General features: G+C 34.2%; 1 protein-coding gene across 2 annotated transcripts in view; it reads right to left on the reverse strand.

The window, feature by feature from the left end:
- Positions 1–1,774: 1,774 nt before the first annotated feature.
- Positions 1,775–17,941, reverse strand: part of LOC144440880 (G-protein-signaling modulator 2-like) — a 124,569-nt gene continuing 108,402 nt past the window's right edge. For both annotated transcript variants that reach the window (XM_078130320.1, XM_078130319.1), the window contains 2 exons: positions 4,795–4,988; positions 1,775–2,942 (listed from right to left, as the gene is read on the reverse strand). In XM_078130320.1, coding sequence (XP_077986446.1) covers positions 2,766–2,942; positions 4,795–4,988 — 371 coding nt within the window. In that variant the 3' untranslated portion in view covers positions 1,775–2,765. The remainder of the gene's footprint in view (positions 2,943–4,794; positions 4,989–17,941) is intronic.

Below are 17,941 nucleotides of genomic sequence, written 5' to 3' on the forward strand. Positions count from 1 at the left end.
GGGACTTATTTTTTGACCCTACACCACAAAGATGGCTCCCTAGCTTTGTAGCTAAAATCACACAAACACTTTTGTTACACTCGTAAAGTAAAATATTAAACTTCTATCACACAAAATTAACAGATCTTTTCACTCTATAATCTCTTTTGGGGGGATCTAATTACAAGTACATATTTTCAAACTCAAACTATCTGGACCATTATATATTTTCATTGAATTTCATTAATAAATTCTGATTATTTTCACAGCATATATTGATAAAGGGCAGTGGGGAAAGTCTGGGACAAGATGGAAAGAGTTTTGAGCTGAAATGACTTTGAATGTTTGGGAGCTCACTAGCACTTGCTATCCTTACATTATTTGAGAAATGTCCTAAATGTGGTCGTATATGTGTCTACAGTTTTCAATTGTTAGTAATACACGGTCCATACTGACAAAATATTGGCTGGATAAAATTATTAGTTGACAATTTACATATGATTGAATGTGTTGGCCATACAGGACTAAATTATTATTTTGAGCAGGCTGAAAACATATACACCCTCACACCCTCACACCCCCACCCCCCCACCCACACACACACACACACACACATACACACCACCCCAGCTTGTCAACATTACCAGAGCAGATTGGTGTTCGAAATCATAACAAGGTCTAAAGCACCAGTCTGAGCAGGACAAAACTTGACCCCATCTGAACAACTCATCTGACTTTTTTTTGAGATACTATCGTTATCCATAAATTATTTATTCATTTACCAGGAGGTAAAGACTTTAGTTTTAATATATAAATAGTGTAGTTTTTCATCACAAAGGAAATAATAATCTTAACTTGAATTATGATCTAATAAAGTGTTATGTGATAATTTGTTTATATCTCAGCAAAATTAATAATACTATATTTATCTTTTGCGATATTGGATTTCCAAAATATAAGAGAGGCATTGGTATTTATTGACAATCACCAAGTCGAGTGGAGATAGATGGGGTCAGGGTGAGGGTGAGGGGTGGGGGCGGGGGGTGGGGGTATGGGTGGGAATAATAAAAACGATGACTAGTACCTTGGATATTATTCTGTGAAAGTCTTTAAGGGAATCTGAAATCTGAGGAATTCAATTTTTCAAACTCATTCTTTTTCTTTTTTTTTTTGCAAAATGCAAATTTCTGGTAAACTATGAACTGCTACTTTCACGTCATCTTTATTTTATTTAAAACGACTTTCGTAAATAAGAGGCCTTTCTTTCTAAAGACTGTATTTATTGAGCATTTCCTTGTTAAGGATAATGTGGCTGATGGGTAAAATGAGCTTTAATCTTGAGTTGTTGTTTTACTAAATTACTATCGGTACATGATTATTACAATTCTACTCTACGCCAGAAACATATTTTTTATATCGTGAAATAACTTTTAAAGCACATATTATAACATATATTAAAATATCTAGTGCAATCCTATGCTAGCTTTACTGATATAAGATACCCCATATAACCCAATATATTACTAAATTATTATTTCTCCAAAGGAATGCTTCGTACAATTAAAAAAAAAATTGAATAAAAAAAAATTGGAAAATCCATAGAGTACATTAAGACAAGTTTTAACAGTACATAAACTTTTTGGCTGTACCCATTATTTGGAATGGATCAAATACTGTATTGGGATTATAAGTGTTTATCTCTTTCATTTTTTTTTTTTTTTACAAATCAGTATTGACAGTCACAAATATGTACACACATGAGACATGAGAATACTTGAAGCTTTAAAAGTACTGGAATCACTTAGGGGTAAAATAGAAATTTGTTTTTTTTTGTATGTCTAATTACGGAAATCAAAAAGTGACACAGCGACTCGTTTTTTTTCTACTAACTAGTATCTGTAACTAACTGGCTGTAACAGCAGAAGTGTCCTTGAATTCAAGGATGAGTTGTTGGCACTGTTACATCTGTAACAATATCGATATTATGAACAATGCCACTGTAGAGGCAGCTTTGTACACAGGAAAATTTAGGTAAAATTTCAATACACCAAAAACACTATAGCCTGTGAAGTCCCCTCAATACATCCTGTACAGTTTTTTATGGAGTATCTTGCTATTCACAAAGGCTTTCTTTAATAGTGTCCTTTCTGTTACACGCGAGTTTCCACCATCATGAGTGCGCCCTCTATGGCTTGTCAAGTCACAAATCCAGTATGACTTGTTAAGTCATTAGTGCGCCCTCTGTAGTTCATAATATCGTGACCATTTGTTCTTCTCACCTTGTAAAACCATGCTTTCAAGGCTTCTCCCTCCATGACAGTAAAGTCATGATCAAAACAAGGCATGCCAAATCATATTTTGAAGTAGGCATTGTTCTGTATACTTTGCATATTCATGAAGGAGTTGACCTCTAGAGTGACCTCATGAACACTAAGGTTAAAGTTCAGAATATAATACATGAACTACATATAGTTGGAATGAAAATGTTCACAGCTGCAAAGAATTCAAAGGCAAATCATTCACAAACAAAACAGCAAACATTTATGAAATAAAAGCTTCCTTCCTTCATATTTCACTTCAGATATGCAAATTATGCAACTCATGAATATGCAAATATATGCAAATTCTATACTTTGTTTGACCTGAATTATGTTAGAATGTTAAGAACTCTTGAAAGTGGACAAGGTTCATTTTGAGAGCTCACTAATGCAATGTGTAGTACCTTTTTACAGTCTAAAAAATACAAAAAAAAAGAAAGAAAAGAGAGAAGAAATGTTGACAACAAATCACTGTTTACTATTATTCTGATTTGTTTTCTTTTTCTTTTCTGGAAGCATTGACCTTTGCTCCTCGATTCTCCCTGATTGTAGTCGCTGTATGAGATTAAAGAAGTCCTCATCAGGAACGGTTGGTGCCTTGGGTGCGGGTGGTGGATTGCTACGTTGATCATCTATCCGCGAACCCTGCAGGTAAAAGAAAGCAATATAATTGCTTTTATAAACTCTACTTCTCTTTTTTTTTCAGTTCAAGGACTGCAATTGTTGACTTTTCAGTGCATGCTTTCCGACAGGATTCGGTAAGATGGAATTTTAGGGATTAAAGTCGTGGAAATGCAGCTAGCAAGCTGATACTGCTCATTGTATTTTCATTTACACACCTTCAATGATACATATTATATCACACTATTAAATCTACACTAGCTGTAAGGGGTATTACTTTATTGATCAGATAACCAACAATATATTCACTGAAAGTTGTTACAATACCAATAATTAGACACTGTACATGTTAATTAGACATTGACTATACCCATAAGTAGTATTAGCTTAATCCCTTTTTGCGTTTTGGGTAATGATTTTAGGAAGTGGACCTAAACTCAATTTGATTGGATTTACTGTACCATATTATGTGTACATCTTCACAAATACATTTACCTGACAGGTGATTCAATACTGTTCAGGGTTTAATATTATAAATAATTCATTGTATCTAACAAAAGAGTTTCAAAAAATGTTCCAGTTGCAGCTAGGGTGGCTTTAATGTTATGTTACAGTGCTGAATTTTCTAATCAAATGCACACTGTACAATGATAACAACAGTACTGTAGCAGACCTGTTATGTTGTTACAGTGCTGAATTCTCTAATCAAATGCACACTGTACAAAGATAACAACAGTACTGTAACAGACCTGTTATGTTATGTTATGTTATGTTAGTGCTGAATTTTCTAATCAAATGCACACTGTACAATGATAACAACAGTACTGTAACAGACCTGTTATGTTATGTTACAGTGCTGAATTCTCTAATCAAATGCACACTGTACAAAGATAACAACAGTACTGTAACAGACCTGTTATGTTATGTTATGTTATGTTAGTGCTGAATTTTCTAATCAAATGTACACTGTACAATGATAACAACAGTACTGTAACAGACCTGTTATGTTGTTACAGTGCTGAATTCTCTAATCAAATGCACACTGTACAAAGATAACAACAGTACTGTAACAGACCTGTTATGTTATGTTACAGTGCTGAATTCTCTAATCAAATGCACACTGTACAATGATAACAGTACTGTAACAGACCTGTTATGTTATGTTACAGTGCTGAATTCTCTAATCAAATGCACACTGTACAATAACAACAGTACTGTAACAGACCTGTTGTTATGTTAGTGCTGAATTTTCTAATCAAAAGCACACTGTACAATGATAACAACAGTACTGTAACAGACCTGTTATGTTATGTTACAGTGCTGAATTTTCTAATCAAATGTACACTGTACAATGATAACAACAGTACTGTAACAGACCTGTTGTTATGTTACAGTGCTGAATTTTCTAATCAAATGTACACTGTACAATGATAACAACAGTACTGTAACAGACCTGTTATGTTATGTTAGTGTGCTGAATTCTCTAATCAAATGCACACTGTACAAAGATAACAACAGTACTGTAACAGACTTATGTTATGTTACAGTGCTGAATTTTCTAATCAAATGTACACTGTACAATGATAACAACAGTACTGTAACAGACCTGTTATGTTATGTTACAGTGCTGAATTCTCTAATCAAATGCACACTGTACAAAGATAACAGCAGTACTGTAACAGACCTGTTATGTTATGTTAGTGCTGCATTTTCTAATCAAATGCACACTGTACAATGACAACAGTACTGTAACAGACCTGTTATGTTATGTTACAGTGCTGAATTTTCTAATCAAATGCACACTGTACAATGATAACAACAGTACTGTAACAGGTCCGTTACATAAAATGAATGGAGCTACTTGAAAATATCTTACCTGACACCTCATTAGCATATCAAAGAAATTATCATCAGGCACTTGAGATTCATTGGTTACTAGTTGTTCCAGCATTGTTGGGTTATCTGTACGTAAACCTGGCAGCTTAGGTAGGCTGGCTCTTTGTTCATTAATTCTACTACTCTGAAATGAGGCTATCTTGTCTAATAGTTCTTCTTTCTGTGGTGATAATGCTGAAAATAATGAAAGAAAAAAAAAGGTAAGAATGCTTCACATCTTTCAATTTTGTTAATTGATACAAATAAGAAAGAAAAATAATCGATAATTTTTCTTTACATTTTTCAATTTGTTGATTGGTACCACTATGTACAGTAAGACTTGTCAAGTCGTTAGTGTGCCCTCTAAAATACTATACTATATCTAGAACTCATGTTCAACTGATATAGTTGCATGAAGTCCAAGTTCATGATAGAAAAAAACTTGTCTGTCTACTGTACTTATCAGAGCCAAGATTTAGTATATAACAGACATTTCCCAATGTGGCTTTTGAGGACATGCAATTTGCAAATGAGAATATTTCACTCTGGCAAGACATTACACAAGTATTGAGTATTGCTATGTAACACAAGTTGTACATCTGTTCATCAGCCAATCAGATAATGTTATACACTCTGTCATACAATGATTCTATATGTTTTAACCAATCAGACAATCATATTTAAATTACTTAAACCAATCATACAATGACAATCATCCACTCAGTAATCAATTTCACCTGTTCAACAGCCAATCAGACAATTACTTTCATGTTTAATAATCGGCCAATCTGATAAGACCTTCATCTGTTCAACATCCATTCAGATGGTGATTTTCACTTACTGAAAGGTATAGCTACCAATGTCTGTGTTGTCTAGCTCCACACACGTGATTACTAGTATCTCTCTTAAACAGCATTTACTGGGCACAATGCAAAAGTTGAATTTTTTGAGCCCAGCAAAAAAGTGACTTGAACTATATGTCGAAATGCATCAAAGTTCGACAAATTTACATCCCTGTATATTCAACACATTTTTAATCTGCATAGTGTTCCTTTTAGATCTTGAACAGTTCATACAACACAATTTATATCTGTATGGCCTATGTTCTTTGGCAGTGTTTAGCTTTACATCTCGGAATCCTAGCAGAGTTAATAACGATGGCAAATGAGACAATAAGTGCGTAGGAAATGAAGGAGACAGAACCTACTTCCTTTACTATGCAAAGTCTCTCAACTAAGTTATAGTTGCCAATGTTTAATCATTTGTCTACCCTCTTCTGCAGGGATAAAACAAGATCAGTGTCGATCTTTGAACTCTTTTTGTACTTTTCACTTCCTACCCAAACAGTATGTTAATATGCTAGTAATTATCTCATGTATTACAGCTTAAGGCCGTGGAGTGGAAAGACTTTGATCTCATTCAGATCAGAGACTCCTTGAAACTAATTTCCTTCAACTTACAAGACTGTTTCCAATATCACTATTTAGAGAAATATCAAAGCTCCGGGAGCAGTAACTATCGAACTTATCTGTCAGTGAAGATTCAATCAATAAACTTAAGAGATAATAGTTGTCTAAAAATACTTCTTTACTTTTACTCTGAGCCAATACGTTTATCCCTGTGGCCATTGCAATTGGTATTACAAATACATCTATGGTATGATCTGATATTTGAAGGCCAATTTTTCTTATAAGAAATTCTGGGTGGAATAGTCTATCGTGAAAGAAAGTGAGCTATTGGAGTAGTTGATCCAAAAGAATGATACTAAGTTATTTTATGGCTTTACTTGTGTATGATAGCAGGAATGTGAAAACCTTTTCTTTCGGTTTTGGAGCAAATGACTTCACTGCTATTAGTTCCCTATAGTTGGAATGTTGTAGTCTTTTGTTCTAGTTGCCTGCTGCATGTATACTGCTCCCTATCCTGTTTGGGACGCATCTGTTTACATTTATACATTGACCATTTGTGTTGTTGTGCGCGCCCAGGCCACGATTGCAGGAAATGTGAACAGCAAGAATATGAAGTAATACATGACCTAGAGTCACATGTACCCTCTGTGTTGTGTGTCTACAATCAAAATATGGGACTTTAAAGTGCCAGTATCTGAAACTGAAGCATTTTTTTCTTTTTTTTTCTTTTTTTCTTTTTCTTTTCTTTTTTTTTTTTTTTTGGGGGGGGGGGAGTTTGTTATTCAAAGCTACTATGTGGCACAAACTTGAATGTTATTGAATCCCTTATAACTAAACTAAGGCATGTAGTCATAAACATTAAAACTGGATCATATGATACAAACTCTGCTTATTATCTACATCGCAGATGTTGATTTCACATGTGCAGCTCATATTCCATCAGGACACCTACCCCTATCTGGAAATTCACCAACTACAAACTCTTGACAGAGACATGAAGAATCGAAAGACTCCTAGTAATCGTAAGTGCTTTTCAGCATCTCATCAGGTATTCCCGTAGTCCACCGAATATAAATAATTTATATATTGATTTTGGTCTTGTAAAAGTTTTTTGATTTGATTGATGGATGTCTCTGCTCAAATTGTTTCACAAAACTCTCCTTAGGACTTTTAGAAAATCTATATTTCCTTTTACCAGCCACCCTCTCATGATACTATGATACTCAGCTGCTGACCTTACTAACATCTCTCAATCCTTATATGTATTACTACATGTATGAGTATACAGCCAACTGTAGGTTAGTGTTCACCAGTGTACCCTCTATTTTAATAAATGATAGCCAAATTTTGTTGTGAGTCAAAATGAGAAAAAATTGGGATTTTTTGTGACTCACCACATAGGATTATAGTAAGAGATAGTGGAACACCAAATTTTGGTGTGTCACCAGAAATTGTTTGTGTCAGGGGCATGTCAAATTGGCTTAGAGGACACACTGGTATTCACTGTGGAACTAACTGCCAAACACAGTCTGCTCTGCACCAAGTATTGAGACTTTCAAATCAAGACTAAAGACATACCTTTTCGAGAGAGATTATTTGTGACAGCATCTATCGCAAGACATTGGTTTAGATTTGGTATTCACTTTCCTACACCTAGCCTGTCCACACACATTGACTGTATTTGGTATTCACTTTCCTACACCTAGCCTGTCCACACACATTGACTGTATTTGGTATTCACTTTCCTACACCTAGCCTGTCCACACACATTGACTGTATTTGGTATTCACTTTCCTACACCTAGCCTGTCCACACACATTGACTGTATTTGGTATTCACTTTCCTACACCTAGCCTGTCCACACACATTGACTGTATTTGGTATTCACTTTCCTACACCTAGCCTGTCCACACACATTGACTTAGATTTGGTATTCACTTTCCTATACCTAGCCTGTGTACAGACATTGGTTTACATTTGGTATTCACTTCCTACACCTAGCCTTTCTAGATTTAGCATTCACTTTCCCTATCTACACCAAATCCAAGCCAATGCCAGCAGACAATCTAAAACAATGCAAGAATTACACTTTTTACACACGTTTTCATGTAATCTATTCCATTTAACACACTTAAGATAGGCTCATATTATATCAAAGTGATAGGAATCTTACCTGACTTTTTGTTTATTCAAAATACTAAAACTAGATTCCAAGATAAAATTAGCATTGTACAACTTAATGTGATTTCTCCCTCTGGATACTGTTATGTGGAATATGAACTCCTATAAATTTAAAGTTTCTTGACCTTTCACCCAGGGGACCCAACTAATGATGTGTTTACCTGAGCTGTAACATACCACAAATACTGCTAAATGAGCTTAGAAAAGATTTGATTGACAGGGTCGTTGCAACACTTTTACCTGGCAGCCATGTTTAACTTAGTTGAAGGTCACATGAGGTGAATACGAAATGTCGTTGATTGATGCAATCTAGCTTGGAGTCATCTTTGACTTTCTATAAGGTCACACACAGTGCTCAGTGTTCACCTGATTGAATAGCGGTTTTTAAGGTTGAAGTTGCTGCCACCGGCAACACTTACATGATGATGTCACCGCTTCTACTACACACACTGTAAAATGTAGCTATGTTTGTCGATATAAACACACAAACTACAATAACATGCACTGACTATAGAATGAGTAGAAAATCGATGGCTGATCACTTGGGGTATGGATGTTAAAAGGTAATAAGATGCAAACGATACTCAGTAGACATTAAAACTAGCGTCTGTGGTATTAACTTGTCTGTAGTCAAAATCATATGTAATTGTGTCAAGATAATCCATGTATTTTATGGAAACCCAAATTATACAGTTGTCATAGCACTCGATAATCTTTCTTACATTTATTTTTTTTTCTTTTCTTTTTTTTTGTTGTTGTTGTTGGGGGGGAGGGGAAAGGCAAATTGCATTTATTTTGTACAAAGGAAAAATCGAACTTATAGTAATATAACATTCAGCATCTAACCTGTTTGCACTTTTGCATAATTCTATTTTATAAAGAAGAAAAACTACTTACAGCCATAAAAACGTTAATCTTTTGTTTTTTATGACCGTATTAAAGTTGTTTTTCCCTCCATCAATAAAACATCATTAATTTTTTCCCTTAAGAATTATGCTAAGTTCAGAAAAACTTAGCATAATTTTGAAGAGAAATGGGGAAAAAATTAATTATGTTTTATTGATGAGGAAAAACAAATTACAGCCATAAAAACCATTACCTTTTAGTTATTTTTAAACTTGAGCATAATTTTGATAATTTTGAAGGGAAAAGAGAAAAGTAATGAGAACAAATTATATTTTATAAATGAAGGGGAAAACGACTTACAGCCAAAAAAAAAAAAAAAAAAAAAAAAGAAGTTTTTTTTCTTTCAAAGAAAAAATTAACAAAATTTTGAAGGGAAAAAGGGAAAATATAAAATTATGTTTCATTAATTATTGCAACTTACAGCTGTAAAAACCATTATTGTCTCCCTTTTTTTTCAACTTTAAGCATAATTTTGAAAGGATGAGAGGGAGAAAATTTATTGAGATAAGAAAATTCTGCTTTGATCTAATCAGTTTGTTATATATAAAGTAGGATTTGTGGAGTCTGGTAATTTGTAAATTAAATGAAAACAAATCCAAGTAAATGATTTATGATTTTGTTCTAAGTACATCAAATCTTGTTAGGGTCATCATATCTGGTTATTTTGTACATTCTGATGAGATTTACAACCAAAATTAGGAGAGCATACATCAAATCTGGTTATTTTGTACATTGAGATTTACAACCAAAATTAAGAGAGAGCATACATTTTCAGTCATCAAATCTGGTTATTTTTTACATTCTGATGAGATTTACAACCAAAATTAAGAGAGTATACAGTTTCAGTCATCAAATCTGGTTATTTTGCACATTCTGATGAGGTTTACAACCAAAATTAAGAGAGTATACAGTTTCAGTCATCAAATCTGGTTATTTTGTACATTCTGATGAGATTTACAACCAAAATTAAGAGAGTATACAGTTTCAGTCATCAAATCTGGTTATTTTGTACATTCTGATGAGATTTACAACCAAAATTAAGAGAGTATACAGTTTCAGTCATCAAATCTGGTTATTTTGTACATTCTGATGAGATTTACAACCAAAATTAAGAGAGTATACAGTTTCAGTTAGGCAATGGGATGATTTTTAACGTCTCACACATTGTTATGAATTGCACATCAAAATACAGACATTAATAGCATACAAGCCTATAAAATGACACATTTTATCTCAGTGAACACAAATCAACATCACTGTCAGATGAGACATGGAAGATGCAAACATAAATCGGTTTTATATTTTTATTATTCACAGTGAGATAAAATATTTTTTTTTCAGTGTCATCTTCATCAGATTGTAATAGACATTCAGTGTATTTCAATTTTATGACTATATATATAAACCAGAGTACATTCACCTGGCTAGGAACTCTAGGAAGAGGTACGCCGATCACGACTTCTCCTTTTCCTGATACAACATTTTTACAAGACTTAGATGTCATAGAAAACATTCATTAAATAGTAATAGACATAGTCAGAATAGTTTGATTTTGTTATTAAGACAAAGAATTCAACCACCTGCCAACAACATTTTGCCAGTTCTGGTTGCCTAGCAACACAGCAGACAACCAGATAACTTTCCCATGCCTGCCAATCACATCTAACAGATGATGCATTACTTGCAGGCATTAGTTGTATGACCACAATATGTGTATTAGAGTCTCTGAGGCTGTCTAAGACTGCTGTCTGTCGGCCTACAGTACTAGACATTGTAATTGTGGCGGGACTCTGATGATACGATGCCTTTCAAGTGACTTGTACAGCTACATAGTATAAAATTACATAATTACAGGTACTCTACATCTGACCTTTTACCATTCTGCATACATACATAGCTTAGACTTTGGTGTAATATGCTAAATGTTGCAAAACCTAAAACTAGCCAAACAGAAAGTGCCTGTCTGTATTGCTTAGTCTGCAATCATTCTTTCTCTCTTCATAAACAATTTCTTTCAAAATGTAACTTGTGTAACAAGTAGTAAATATCTTTCTTTTAAACGTTTTCCTTTGAAGAGAGAAGGAAATATGAGTGACATAAGGGGTCTTGTAAATATGAGTGACATAAGGGGCTTTGTAAATACAAATCTGGGAAATACGAGTGAAATAAGGGGCCTTGCAACCATGACCCTAGGAAATGCATCACATAAGGGAACCTTTTATTGAAATACAAATCAGTGAGGTAAAACTGACTTAAGGGGCCTTGTAAATCAACCTGCAAATATGACATCAAATATCTATTGAAATTAAACATGAATCAATTTATGATGTGGACCCTCTATGTTGATTGTAATAATTAAGAGGGGGGGGGGGTCTGGCAAAACTTGCATCAATTTCCATACCTTGCAGTTCTACTGTAATTTTAGAGGGGAACCCTAGTAAACAACCTGGGGACTTGGTTAGGTTTTAACTACTTATTGCCATTAAAAATTATACTGTGATACCCACAGGAAGTCGCCTGAAATTGTACTGGTCTTGTATGTTAATGTTCGATACATGGCTGATTGCAAAGCACTCTTTATAGTCCGGTGTATATGTGGTACAAACGTAAACCTGTCCTGCCCGAGGTTATCAAAGTACGGAGCCAGAAGCTAGCACCTGAGAAAGGAGACTTTAATGTATCATTACTAATAACAACATTTATGATGTACAACAACCATTGTCAACATGCAAATCTTGAATGCAATAATTTCTTGACCTGAGATTTGAAAATAAGTTATACATTATATCAGCAGATATTATTAAATGTTATTATTTCAATTTGGACATTAAAAAGGGACTTGCAAGCTGACTGCAGTGATGTGTGCAAATATTGTCATGTATATTAAAGTACTTAAAAGAAGTACAGCAACATCTATATGCCTAAGGCAAACTTACATCTATGAAATATCAAATATGAAAAAGTTGAATCTAGGTCAGATTGTAAATACTACTCTCTCTATTTCTAGTATTGTAGTTATATATCTGAAATTGAATTTCTAAAAAAAAAAAGAGAACAAAAATGGCTGATTTTATTTGAACTGCATTTTTTATGATTTAGGGGACTAAGAAAAGTCATTTTCACCAATCCTGTATTTGACAATATTTCTAAATTTAATAGTTTGACTGAAAAGGAAGTAAAGTCATTTTCACCAATCTTGCATCATATGACCAAGCTATTAATGGCATTATAAAATTTGACCTACCTAAAATAACATACATTTGACAAATTTGGCTGAAAAGCAAAGTCATTTTTTTTACCAGTCCTGCATCGTGCAACCTATCTACATGCACAGTAGTATGATAAAAGTCAGCAAATCTGACTGAGATGAGACTGATGAGAATTTTGCAACGAGCATACACAATTTTGATACACACTTTTAAAAAATGACAACATTCTTTAACTCTCAGTTACATGCAACATATTTTGAAGAATAACCCAATTTTCTTGTAAAATTTCCTGTGACATTTTTAGGTGTGATGTCAGAAACAAAGAAAATTTCAATATAACAGAGTTATTATGGCTCTTTGATTTGTATCTAAAAGAGAGGGGACAAAAAAACTTACTACATTTACTGCCAGGATGATTGATCATTAAAATTGAATTTCTCCAGGAGGGGTGTCTTACAAACAGCTAGTAGGCTAGTATGAGTAATGTACACAAACAGTGCTACCTACAAATGCTACCAATGTCTTCATCATTATGGTCACGATGGCAGCTAGATTTATTCTGTCAGTCAGGTAATATAGAGAGCTGTCATGCTGTGCTATAGATGAAATTTCTTACATACAGACATGAATTACCTAGGCCGCTGCAACAGTGTGTGTGTGTGCCATTAAGGGTTTGAAATAGGACAGACTCTAACATACAGTTTCAAATTCATTAAATTTTTCCTTGGAGTCTGTTAGAATTACAAAGATACAAAAAACTCAACGTTCTTGGAGTCTGTTAGAATTACAAAGATACAAAAATCTCAACGTTCTTGGAGTCTGTTAGAATTACAAAGATACAAAAGACACAATGTTGTTTATACAGCTAACAGCAAGTGGTTCCATCTTGGTTGAGTTCACTGAGCAACGTTTTAGTACCCTGGCAGAGTATACACAATTCGCCTTATCTTTAGCATAGCATACCTTTTTAGTAGTAAATTTAGTCAGAAAACCTCCCAGGGGGATTTGACATACTTTAAGCTGTAGCAGCTATAAATGGAGCACCTTTGGGATGGTGGTGGTGGTGGTGATGATGGTGGTGTTGGGAGTGGGGGTGGGGGAGGGGCAGTTTGTTACATATAATGACTTTATCTTGATGTTGTACATTCTGAGTGAAGTACATTGGATCACCTGAAGATAAACTGATAAGTGTTGAATTTTACAACATTATGAACATTATAAATATGAATGCCATCATTCATCATGTATACATTACTTGTGATACACATTATAGGTGGCTTTCTTCAAAGTAGTGTATGTACAACAACACACATCAAGTTATCTATCGGTGATTCTGGATACTTTACGATGTATTACAACATCAAGAGTAAAAGCACTGTATGGTTAGGGGGTTATACAACAAAACTGCTCCTAAAAATGCTCCAGTTGTAGTTATCAGTGACAGCTTTTAATACATCCACATGATCTGTATAAACATTTATCTCAGAGTCAACGACAGGAAATGCCAGGCAATCAATTGGTACTTTAGTTGCCTCTCGTATACAAACTACCTTTTCGGACCTGATTAAATAAAAGACTTAGTTCAAAATTTTATAAAAATGATCACTTTTGGCACTTTAATCTATCCTACTATTCTATCAAAATTTGGTAAAAAAACATTTTTCTCCCTACAATGTAGTCTGTAATTCCTCAGATTCTGACAACCATGTTAAATTTACTACAATTGTGAGTTTTGGCAACGTTCCATTTTAGTTATCATTTCGTGTAAACATTATAAATCAAAGAGATCTAATCCTCAAGTCCACAAAAATATTTCATGATTTTATGACTATGATAATTGATATAATTATATTTAATAGCATATTTATGTCATAAAAAACGATTTATTTAATCTTGAGATTAAAAGCCATTAAGTTGGAAACCATGAAATCGTTTTCCTATTAACCTCTCCAGTGTTGTGTAGGAGTGTGGTCAGCAGCTGTCGCCACGGTGATAACAGAGAGAGAGAGAGAGAGAGAGAGAGAGAGAGAGAGAGAGAGAGAGAGAGAGAGAGAGAGAGAGAGAGAGAGAGAGAGAGAGAGAGAGAGAGAGAGAGAGAGAGAGAGAGACACACACACACACACACACACACACACCTACGTGTACAAAGCACAGGGTAGGTTTATACCATCTAACATAACGTCCTTGTAAAATGTAATGCTTCCCATTATGCTAATAGAAACATCCCTACTTCTCAAAATTATTATCGCGCAAGTACATTTTATAATGACTCCATCATTCCTACTATAATGTTTAGTGTCTCTGATAAAAAATAAGATACAAACCTGAAAATAATGGCACATGCTAGAACAATATCACCAGCTGTTTGTGTCATTCCAAAGTTTGCAGCTGTGGATGATGTGATGAAGGGCAATCAAGGACAAGCCTGTATTCTTTGCCTATCCTAGGGAGTCCAATCACCTGACCTCAAACCTCAAACCACCTGGTCTTATGTTTGATTGCTAATCCAGGGATGGGAATGTTGCAATTTTTTGTTTTTTTTATAGGTTTTTTTTCAGACATACTGACTTCACAGTAAATCTTTATACATATATTTTTCTCAAATGTGATCTACATAATTTGATTCAAACACTGCATATAAATTGAGATTTTTTTTTTATAAGAAAAAAATTTATAATTTCAATTGAATAATGTAACAGTTTTAGTGCTTTGTTTTGTGTTGACCTCATTTTAATAAGGACAGAGCGTTTATCGCACGTTCAGTTGTGGTTGGCACTCTGATAGTCTACGCTACTCATACTTCAGCAAATATCTCAACACCACTCATGAATACGTTTTACAGTCTAAGAGAGATAACACTGAAGTGGAGGAGAAATTTTGGTACTGCTGAAGCAGATAATAAAGAGAGCTGCAAAACAGCAAAAAAACCATACAGTGCACAAGAATATAGTATTGCATAGCATGATATAAACACTACATGCAAATCACATATGGTACATATACCATGATGCATAGCTGAGAATTCATGTATAGCTCAGTTAAAGCAAATGAGGAACACCGTTTTTCACTTTTTCTTACTCAGATTCTGAGCAGTCAGGTGCGGCTGACTAATCATGCAAGACATAGCTATAGGCTAAAGACTCACTATGAATCACATACTGCCTCATTCTATACACCTGCACGGTTACGGACAGTGAGAAGCTAGATTGTATAAACAAATTTATGAGCTTCAGGCAGGTACCAAATGAACAGAATTTTTACAACCTCTAACACATTACCGGTACTGTATACAGCGTTGTGGATTTTCTTGCCAACTTTAATATAGTATGACAGACTTTTATATTATTCTACTCACATACACCTTCTTATTATCAAACGCATCAGTCTAGATGTGTGTGGGTTGAGTGTCCAGATGTTCTACCTTTGTTGGAGTGTGCCTCCCATGTGACAAACTCCACATCCCATTTTAGACCAATTTTGGTCAAAACTCTATTCTCCATTTTATCCCTATTTGTTTTGCTTCAAAATTCTATACTCCTGTGATGATTTTATCCCTATTACGGTCAAAACTCTACATCCCATTATAGACCTATTTTGGTCAAAACTCTATACCCAAAACTCTACACCCCATTATTGACTTATTTTGGTCAAAACTCTACACCCCATTATAGACTTATTTTGGTCAAAACTCTACACCCCATTATAGACTTATTTTGGTCAAAACTCTACACCCCATTATAGACTTATTTTGGTCAAAACTCTGCACCCCATTATAGACTTATTTTGGTCAAAACTCTGCACCCCATTATAGACTTATTTTGGTCAAAACTCTACACCCCATAGACTTATTTTGGTCAAAATTCTACACCCCATAGACTTATTTTGGTCAACATAATTAGAAACAGAGTAAGAGTAGGCCCTATTTTAGATGCTTTCATCTGAAAATACATACCACTATTGAGACCAATATGGGTGGAAAAACACCACAAAAGAACAGTTTGCCTATGTAGTAACATATCTGAGTATCACCTAGGGGTATGAACTAAAATTGTTAGATTTGGTCTCATGTCGGGTGGACTGGAATTGCACAGTACGATACATGATTTCTTTACTGCTTTCCAAAAGTTACTAGAGAATACAGTACTTGAGATATTATTTCTGCATATTGAAATTCTAATCACCTATTCATTGATGCATGTTATTCAATATGTACCATCTGGGTTTTTGTTATGACTGGCCTCTGTGTACTGATAAGGATGTACAATGTATTACGTGGTTAATACATCATCGGGCAATTGTACAATAAATACAGAACAATATGATAATACAGACTCACTGCAGGAAAATATTTTTACTATTGAAAAAAAAAATGTTCAAAAACAGCTGTTTTTGATGTACAATAAAAATTTACAGAACATAACGTGATGTGTTTTGATGCTAACAATGTCAAAATGATGAGTTTTGTGACAAAAATGAGTTATGATGAGGTATGAGCAACTCCAATACAGAAGACTTGTCTATTGAAATAATTCAATATCTCAAAATAAGCAATCGAAGAGATGAAAGTACACAACCCCTTTATTGAATTATGCTGCAAAAATATTAAATTCACTAGTAGCTATTTTCAACCGCAGAACATCCGGTTATTACACTTTGATGAAAACATGTAAAGTCCCCCTATTACCTTTAAGATACAAATTCGAAAATTAATCGTACCATCGATCATTTTCGCGAGAACGATGCTCTGTGAAGATTGTTGCAAAGAATTAGCGCAAATTGAAGGTACTGGGTGGAATTGACTTTCACCGCAGCTGGGTTTGTTTTCCCTGCAGTCATTCTAGCCGAGTAGAAATGTATAGTAAGCACTCTGAAAGAATACATGAAGAGGTTCGCATTGTTTCTTAATTTAGCCAGTCATGAAAAATACCACTCAAATTTTAACCTTATTTCACTTACTGTCTTCTCTTTCATGTGTGTTTTGTTTGTGAGAATTACGATACAGGGCTTGACTAAAGCAAAGTGCTACATTGATTGAAATCACTCTAGCACTTCTCTGCTCACAACTAAAGCCTTGATAACAAAGTGAGAAATGGTTTGTATCAACTATAATAAGCAATTCACTTCCATCACTTTGTAAATGCAAAGACCTTAAACAGAGGAAATGACTAGACTACACAACAATACTTGGTGACCAGATTAACTAGGCCACGAACTTGTCTTGAATATTTAATAGTTTATGACTGACACGACAATGAATTAATTGACACAATTCCACTGTATTTTGTGTTAATTTTATCTAAACTACATTCCAACATACAAAAGAATTTATAACCAAAAATATTTCAAAGCTTTCCTTCCTTGATGTCCAAATATTACATATTTATTAAATTTTAGTTGTATGAACTGACTTTTGCTAAAAAACTCTAAAGTTATAAAAGTCAAA

Source organism: Glandiceps talaboti, chromosome 10 (genome assembly GCF_964340395.1).
Source record: "Glandiceps talaboti chromosome 10, keGlaTala1.1, whole genome shotgun sequence".
NCBI classification, from domain to species: domain Eukaryota; kingdom Metazoa; phylum Hemichordata; class Enteropneusta; family Spengelidae; genus Glandiceps; species Glandiceps talaboti.